The sequence below is a fragment of the Orycteropus afer genome, unplaced genomic scaffold (genome assembly GCF_000298275.1).
Source record: "Orycteropus afer afer isolate SDZICR_OR568_19922 unplaced genomic scaffold, OryAfe1.0 scaffold00234, whole genome shotgun sequence".
Taxonomy (NCBI): Eukaryota; Metazoa; Chordata; class Mammalia; order Tubulidentata; family Orycteropodidae; genus Orycteropus; species Orycteropus afer.
The window spans coordinates 4,200,064-4,209,581 of record NW_006921821.1 but is presented as its reverse complement, the minus strand read 5'-3'; the positions used below and the strand labels follow the sequence as shown (position 1 = coordinate 4,209,581).

The 9,518-nt window shown below is 42.5% G+C and overlaps 1 protein-coding gene across 1 annotated transcript in view; it reads right to left on the bottom strand.

Moving 5' to 3' along the window:
* LAMA1 (laminin subunit alpha 1) overlaps positions 1–7,889 on the bottom strand; it is a 227,631-nt gene extending 219,742 nt beyond the window's left edge. Inside the window, exon 1 of the mRNA XM_007949015.1 lies at positions 7,721–7,889. Coding sequence (XP_007947206.1) covers positions 7,721–7,889 — 169 coding nt within the window. The remainder of the gene's footprint in view (positions 1–7,720) is intronic.
* Positions 7,890–9,518: the final 1,629 nt, after the last annotated feature.

Genomic DNA, 9,518 nt, shown 5'->3' with positions numbered 1-9,518 from the left:
TCTGGTGGTATAGTGCCTAAGGGATTTGACTGCTAACCAGAAGGTTGGTGGTTCAAACCCACCACCACTCCTCGGAAGGAAGGCTGGGCAATCTACTTCCGTAAAGATTTACTGCCTAGGAAACCCATAGGGGTCACTATGAGTCGGAATTGACTAGACAGCAATGAGTTTGGTTTTTTTGCTTTGTTTTGTTTTGCTTTGCTTTGTTTTTAAGGCAACCCTGCCGCCTCTGAAGAATTTGTGGGTGTTATTACCCTCTCACTGCCAATGACTCAGGTCTTAACACTAGAACCCCATGCACTTAGTTATCTGTGTATTGAAAGATATGTTGGGATCAAAAGTTCTGATCTTGAAAAGACAAATGTCCCTTCTTTTCTACATTGGCTGATGGCATTCTTGGCAAGCAAGCCAAAAGAGGACCAGATGGCAACTCTGGGTGGTTGAGAAACCTGACTCTTCCCAAAAGTCAATGTAATTTCAGAAATGGAACAGTTGATAAAGGCCATAAGAATAAGGGCTGTCCTAAGATGGTAAGTTGTGGTCCAGTTAGATTTCAGGTAAGAAAAGAGGGTATATTTCGGGCTAGGGAGTAGTATGAACAAAATCATGGAAGCAAAAGTCAATATACCAAGTGCAATTAGACAGAGAGGATAAAGACTTTTGCAAAAGAAGTGGAAGGATTAGGATAGAGAGAGATGTGAGTAAAGGTGACTCAGTCTTAAGGGCCTACAGGGGCCATGGCAGGTAAGGAGGAGTTGGAACTCTATGAAGCAGAGGATTGACATTACGAAGGACACAATTCAGCAGGATTACTCTAAGGGTAGTATGGGAATCAATTAAGTAAGAGACACTAACATTACAGACTGTTAAGAGTGGTCAGTTATGGTCATTGAGACAGATGGTGATAAATTGTGGCAATAACAGAAAAAAATCAGAGGATTTTTAAAAGAAAGAAAACTGTAGAGGGTTAATTTGGGTAAGGAGATACAAAAAAGGAGAAAAGAAAGAAGCAGCCAAGGTAACTGAAAGAAGGCCATTAAATGGGCATTTGAAGAAGGAAAGAATTCCTTGTGCTGGACCCGAGATAACAAGATAACCACTTATGTGAGTAAACTTTTGCCATTAAAAGAAGGTTGGAAAATGTTTCAATATCTATAGTGTACAATAATCAGCATTGCAATGTGAGGGTTTTTCTTTCTAAATGTTGTCTTAACTGAAAATGATGTGCTAAGTGTAAGCATCATCTTTAACATTGTTGTAACTGTAGAGAATTTCCTCAGGTTCTGGAAGGAAATAATGGTGCAATGGAACAAAATGCATGAAATACTTCAGGGAATGAGAAAAGACGGTGCTTCCTATAAATACTTATTGATCTAAATTTGACATTCCCACCAGCAATACAGGAGGTTCTCTGGCACAAGACTTTAAGTAACACTGCCTGCTGGGCCAACAGATCGGACTTCAAAGATAACTTCAGGAATGAAGAGATTCAAACTTCAAATGGCTGATTCAAAAGATGGGGGAAAATGCACGCACACACTGAAATCATGCTCTTACGTATTTCTACACAGCCATCTCTGGGTTAACATTGTGAGATAAATGCTTACCTAGACAAGAATATTATCCACCACACTGATTTGGAATCTCACAGCCTTGCTTGTCTGTATCCTGACACAGTCACTGGGAAAAAGTTAACCCAAAGAAAGCTCTTGATCCAGCCTTAAGAAAACAAAGACTCAAGTGGAAGAATTCTGAGGTATTAAATGGTTACTCTGGGGATGGACTGTCCCCCTCCCTGTAAAGGATATAAAAATACAATGAACCCAAGTATAGCATGATGTTTTATGCTGAAATAGCTCCCTGACAGGCAAGTCCCAACAGAAACCTGGTTCATGACCTTAAGTAAATTACTTCTATAAAGTTTTTTTTTTCCTCATTAATTTCAAAATGCATTAATTTACTCAACTGTCCATGGATACATATTAGTATTTAAGAAATAAAACAAATAAAAAATAAATATGAAATAAAACAATGTCTGTTTGCAAACATGTAAATAAGTTACACATATCTTTCTCATAAGACTATAGTTTACCTTGTTCATCCAAGCTAAATGTAACTAGGGAAGGTAACTAAAAACCTCAGTTAAGGTCTGAGATCCAGAGTGCTCTCTAAGTGTCTCCAGTTAGCTTCTGAAATCAAAGTGCATGCTTAACTTTATCCATAGGAATTACTTAAAACGTTAAGTTTTTCAGTGTCTGCCATAGTGTTCCAGGAATTAATCATATTTATTGGTAAAATTAATAAAACACTATCCTTAACTTTTAGTAGAACTATTCTCAAATCTGACTTCTCTATGTCATAAATGTCCTAAAATATATTTTTAAATTCTTTATGACTTAAAAAAATAGCTTATTAATGCTATAGTAAATACTTTCAGGAGTTCAAAATCACCAAATCAATAGTAGTTTTCAAATTTCAAAAGATCTGGGAAGTACTGCTCTATACCTTTCAGCCAAAAACCTACTAGGAAGTAACAAGTTGAAAGCTGAAGAGTTTACAAATATTTACTTTTATTAAGTGATGTGTTACTATCTTGTATAGGTACTTTGAAGAAGTAGTATGGGGCAGGGAGGGCAGTAGAAAAAGGGATTTTTTATTTGTCAGGAAATAACTGGTATCCATCTTACACCATCAGAAGTCACTGGATGGTGCAAATGGTTAACAAGTTTAGCTATTAACCAAAAGGATGGAGATTCAGGTCCACTCAGAAGCACCTCAGAAGACAAGCCTGGACATCTACTTCTGAAAAATCAGCCTTTGAAAACCCTACAGAGCATAGTTCTACTCTGATTCACATGTGGTCACCATGAGTCAGAATTGACTTGACAGCGTCTGGTTTGTCTTTTTTATCTTATATTAATGCGCACACACATGCACACACCACTCTTACACAATTATGGAAGGAGTAGGTTTAATGAAGTAGTTTGCTTTAAAGAAACATCTCTGGAAGTATACCCAAAGATATTCAAGAATTAAAAGCAGTAGCTGCTTCAAAAGAGGGAGACAAAGGCAAGACAATTTTTTTTCAATGTTTCTCTTAGTATTTATTGAATTTTGTACCATGCACATGGATTATCTATTCAAACAATTATTTTTTAAAATGTTACTTCATTCCTAAATAAAATACTCATTTCAGTGTAGCTCAACAAAGACAGGTGGCCATAAACTGCCAGGAACATTGTAAGACAATGATATGAATTGTAAGACAGATATATGAGTACAACAGTCCCTGTCTTCAAGAAGCCCAAGTAAGTGGGTGAGACAGACAAGTGAGTCAATTATTTACATATTATAAGTACAATAATAGAGAAGTGTGACAACGCCATTAAGGGCAGAGAGCACAGGGAGTCCTGGGAAAAGCACCTAATAAATAATTCAGAAAACTAGGAAGATTTTCCAGGGTTTTAGAACCTACAGACCTGTCCGACACTTAGACCCCACGTGCCAAGAAAACACTGGTAAGAACAAGTAGGTGCAAGTGTGCCTGAGATAATGACCTTCAACTATAGGGTGGCAGGCCAGCTGGGTTACCAATAGCCTCAGTTAACCCCCAATGTGGTACATGAATGTCATTTTGTGTGCATGTGTTAAGAAGTAAAGAGTGCAGAAAGCGTAACTCTAAGCCCGTAGAAACGGTACAGAAAGGAGAGGAGACAAGAAAAGGGTATACCGTACAAGAGGGCCATGGGCTTAGACACAAAGAATGCTAGTAAGCCATACTTGGAGGACATCAGGCAATGTGATAAGGAAGCGATGCAAAATGGGGAGAAATGGAAAGGAGCATGGACAAGGTTCAGGAGCCTCTACTTTATCCTAATCACTGTGTGGGGTCAATGAAGAATTTTTAACAAGGCTGTGTGTGCTTATCCAATAATGTTTAGAAAAATTACAGTGGTGGCAGGGCTGATGAGGAGAAGAGAAGTGTCACACTATTTCATGGGAAAAGCAAACAACTCCTGGCCCAAGTTAGCAGTAGGGATGAAAAATAGAACATAGCTGCAGATATTTTAGAAGGTAAATTCAACAAGTGTCAATGATCATATGGCATAGTCAGTGATGAGAAGGGTAAGGAGAGAGTCCAGGATGAGGGGCAGGCACAACCAGCAAAATACTAATAACTGTCATTGTTTCCTCAACACCTGTGACATGCCCAACACTGTGCTAACATTGTTCATGGAATATTTCATCACATCAATCCTATCCATTTTATAGATAAGAAGATTGACATTCAGGGATGCCCAGTGTTGCAGCTAAGGTAGTGACAGGTCTGGTATTTGAGCCCAAGATTATTTGATTCCAAGACTAAGACTCAGATTTTTAAATGATTAGGCAATCTCAGGGAATATACCTTGGAATAGGCCTCCCCAATATTGTTATAGGAGCTCTGGTGGCATAGTGCCTAAGGCATTTGACTGCTAACCAGAAGGCTGGTGTTTCAAACCCACCAGCCACTCCTCGGAAAGAAGGTTGGGCAATCTACTTCCATAATGATACCACCTCAGAAACCTAAGGAGAGGTTGATATGAGTTGGATCCAACTCCACGGCAGTGAGTTTTAGTTTCAATAGTGTTGTATAAAATAGTAATAATGGTATTCATAGATAATGTTCCTTGAGGGTTAACCCTGTACTAGGCACTGTTTGAACACATTGCTTGCATTATTTCATTTGATCATAAATATCCTTTCAACGTAGTTACCATTACTATTTCCATTTTGCAAATGGTGAAACTAAAGCACAAGAAGGTTAAGTAACTTGTCCAATTTGCAACAACTAGTAAAGTCAGAGAATAAAACACTTGAAACTTGAGGATATAATTCATGCCATTTGACCATACAGATTTACTGTAGGTGGTAATGAATATCTATAGGGCTTTATGAATTAATTATAAAATGTTAAGACATCGCAAGGATCACTACCTCAAAATAGTAAGTTATCATATAAACATATACTAGCTTATAAAGCAACCCAGTGGTACAAGATACCAGTGCATATGTTCATTTCATATTTTTGATGCATCTGAATTCTCTGCCATACCAGATTAAGTAATTATGGATGTAGGCTTTATATTCAATGTCTCAAAAAAAGAAAGGGGAAAAAAGGATTGAGCCAAACTCTGGGATATGCAGGAGACAAGCAGTGATTTTATTACACAGATCCTTGTTTCCAACTGCTAAAATCAGTATTTTTTTATTGGCCCTTACTTGGGGATTACAGCTACAGAAAAGAAAAATGTGCCTTTGAAATGCATTACACTACACACTATGGTGTACCTACAATGGGGGATATACATGCTAAATTTGAATACCATTTTGTTTATGAGAAGGAAGTGAATGTCTCTTCTATAAATTTTGATGTTTGAAATTGCCTAATTTTCCCTTGGGGGAGTGGGTGATTTAAAGCAGAAAAGTTGAGGCAACCCATGAAGTGACTATAATTCTACTAATAGCAAGCAGAGGACTTAACACAGCATTATTTTTAGAAGCATACCACCTCTTACTATACGCTTGTTGTTGTTGTTATTATGTGCCGTCGAGTCAGCCCTGACTCATAGCGACCCCTCCTTGGGTTTCCGACCCCTCCTTGGGTTTCCGAGGCAGTATCACTACGGAAGTAGGATTGCCCAACCTTCCTTCCGAGGAGTGGCTGGTGGGTTTGAACCGCCAGCCTTCTGGTTAGCAGTCAAGTGCCTTAGCCACTATGCTACCAGAGACTCCTATACGCTTAGGAATATGTAACTTTAAAGCAGGTTACATTTCAAAGGTAATTGAGTCATTGGGTCACACCCAGTGAGTTGTAAGGTTACCTAGGGAGGCTTCTAAATGACCCAGGAATCCTAATTATCTCAATTCTATTAGATAACAGTCATTTTCAATCATATAAACACCATAAACTAACTTAGTAGATGATATGCAAGTCAGGGTTATTTTATTATGTCCATATTGATAATATTTCACAAATCACTAATGCTATGTAGAAAAGGCACATTTTTTTTTTTTTTTTTTTTAAATCAAAACTCCCTCAAGGATGTTCGCAGGAAAGGTATGGTTAATGGTTGAGACCTGGAAACCACCCATCACCCTTGGGTAGACTCTGACTCTTGGCCACGCATATGTGTTAGTAAAACTGTGCTCCACAGGGTTTTCAGTGGCTGGTTTTTTAGAAGCAGATCACCAGAGCGTTTTTCAGAGGCACTTTTAAGTGGACCCAACCTGACTTCTGGGCTCGGAAAGGGACTGCAAATATAAATGCTTTGTGAATGATTCCAAGGCTCCTGCTGTGCAGCTGTGGCTGTGCGGCGTCTCCAAGCAGGAAAGCCTCATGCTGTCCCACTTTCTCCAAACACCATTCATAACCGCCAAAGCCAAGGAGTCCTAAGGAGCACGGAAAACATGCAGGGCCCCTCCTTGTGCTAGGACTTTCAATTTCCTAGAACAATAAAACTGGGCCAAGTTGCTCATTTCCCACACTATGGGAAACCAGGAGTTGTTCACTTTCAGCAACCTGAACGGAATGAGTTAGGTTTGGAGTGGGTCAAAAGCCTACTCTTCCGATAGCTATGTAAATGTCTTGCTTCCCAGCCAGGTCCGCGCAAAGCCGAGCCGCGCTATTCAAAGCCCCCTTCCCAGCTGCGGTCCAGTGCTTTCATAGTGAACCCTTGAATGAATGAAACTGCCTCCTTTCTGCACAGTCCACAACTCAGCACAATTCCAAGCACACACTTTCTCACGACAGTAGCTCGCATTTCGCCTACTTTTGACTTCTACCTTTTTTTTAAATGAAATTTGCATTTGTAAGCAGATAATCCTTTGCCATATATTGCACACAGTAATACATTTTCAGGAGATATGTGTGACTGCCTAGCCAACAAGAAGCTTCGCTAGTCATACTTAACCCTGTGGGTAGAGTTGGAGGAAATGTCCACAGAAAGAGACAGAAACCTTGAAAATTCGCCTGAGGTTTCTGTTCTCCTCAAACCTTGCACTGAGAGCCACTGCACCCGGCAGCAAGCAGTGAAAGCCAGCCTTTCGCAGCGTCCTCCTTGTCCCGGAGTGACCACGGTCTAACTAGCGCGCGGGATGAGCTGGTCTGACCACTTGGAAGACTGCACAAAGAGTGAAGTGCAGGGGGGCGCATCTGGGCCCCGGACGCCATCTAGGGAACCCAGACAGAGAAAGACGCGCTTCTTAACGGGACTCTGCCAGCTAGGCACCCGGCCTTCGAGGGGCGGAGAGGAGTTGCCTTGTGCTCCCGCGGACGATCAGGCGTCCGGCTGCAGGACAGTAAAAGTGATTTAGGACAATTCCATTCTCATCCATTACCGGGTGCCGGAGTGAGCATCCAGCCAGCCTCTCCGGCCGCACGACAATCTAAGCCACTGACTGACTCCTAGAAAGGGGGCAGGGTCGGTGCCCTCCTACCATTGCTCTGGCAGCATCCAACTCCCGCCACCTCAACACAGTTAAGTCCCCACAAACCGAGAAAGTGAGTGGCCCCAGGGTGTTGCCCCAAAGTACTCGGAGGGCGTCCCCAGCCCGCTCCGCCCCCACCCGGGAGACACTTCCCAGGGCGGCGTAGGAGATCCACGTGTCCCATCACCCCCAGTCCGGGTGAAAAGAGCAGGCAGCGGCTTTGTCCCTCGAGCCTTCCCCGCCGGCTCACCTCTCTGCTGGCAATGCACGGCCACCCAGAGTAGAGAGGCCAGGAGCGCGCCGTCCCCGAGCATGTCGCCGCCGCGCCTGGTGCGCTTGGGAAGAAAGCAGCCAAGCTCTGGGGCTGTCTGGGAGTGAACTGTCCACGGAGTCCAGGCTCGGCCGTCACTCCCGCCCATAGGGCCCCTCGGACACACCTCCGCCCCTCCCCGGCGCCCGGCTGCTCGGCCCCAGAGACCCCTCCCCTGGGGGAGGGTCCACTTGCTAGCTGCTGGGACCAGAGAGGACGCCGGTCGCTCTCTGAAGCCCCAAGTGCCCAGGAACTAGGGACCTGCGTCCCTTGTTCCCCAACTCTGTAGTTGGTTTGACCTGCTGCAGTCACACAGGTCTGAGTGTGGGGGGTGGGGAGAGAAAGTGGGCTAGTTGGAGAACAAAATCCGCTGAAGGCCGCCTAGGCTGTTGGATTCTGAGAAAGTATTTGCCCTGTTGACCCTTCCCGCCCTCTCTGCGATCTGCGGTCTGCAGCCCCGCCAGGCCCCTGGAGCCCGCGCGCCCTCACCACCCGGCCGGCGCCTTCCGCCGTGGAACAGCAGCCTGGCTGCCCAGTCCACCATCCATCCCCCTTTGGCTGGTGGCCAAGGACAATGTAGGATTTCTCAAAAAATGAGATGTGACTTGGTTTTCACTTTGTTTTCCTAAGGAGGACAGGAAGGATCGTTTGGATCTAATTATTATTATTATTATTATTATTATTATCGTGTCCTTCGTGCTAGCAAAAGAGCATTGATTCGTTTAGAAGCTTTGGAGCTTAGTCTTAACACAAGATTTCAACTACTTTGTTCTTTTAGTTAATTAATTACTTTATTGTTATCTTTTTTTAACACAACATCTGGTCCTGGTGAAAGAAATTTTAATTTCCTCTGATGTTTTTTTCTGTCTAAGTATTCATAACACTTTGCAGATTTCACGTTCTTACAATACAAACATAAACTTCAAAAACCAAACTCACTGCCATCAAGCTGGATCCGACTCATAGCGACCCCGCCTTGGGTTTCCCAAGCGTAGTGCCTGAGGCATTTGACTGCTAACCAGAAGGCTAGCGGTTCAAACCCACAAGCCTCTTTTCGGAAGGAAGAAACCCAAGGAGGGGTTGCTACGAGTCAGATGCGGGTCGCGGGCAGTGAGTGGTTTCTTCGTTTATCACTACCGAAGTAGATTGCCCGACCTTCATTCCGAGGAGTGGCTGGTGGCTGGTGGTTTTGAACAGCAAACCTTCTGGTTAGCAGCCAAACGCCGTAGGCACTAAGCCACGGAAATAAAAGCCTGTATTACCATTCTGGGAGCTCTGGTCTTGCAGTGCCTAAAGCATTTGACTGCTAATCAAAGGGCTGGCGGTTCAAACCTACCAGCCACTCCTCAGAAAGAATATTGAGCAATCTACTTCCATAGAGAGGCGCCTGGAAAACCCAAGGATTAGATTTTATGGCAGTGAGTTTAGTGTTTTGTTTTTTTAATTACCACCCCCACGCTTTCATTTTGCCCTTTTTTGTATGTGAGTGCCTAATAGACTATTTTATCTGAGTTATGTAAAGGAACTTGACAACACTACCAACTACAGTTTTTCTAAGGACACTTCCTTAAACATTTGATGAATAAGATTGAATAATAATATTTAAATCTTATTCATAAAATGAATAATTGTAAATTAAAATACTTAGCGATTATTTTTAAAAATTATGGAAATACAGAACAAAAAAGGTAGAGTTTAACCCTTTAAAAACGATGCAGTACAGTTTGGTGGAAAAAAA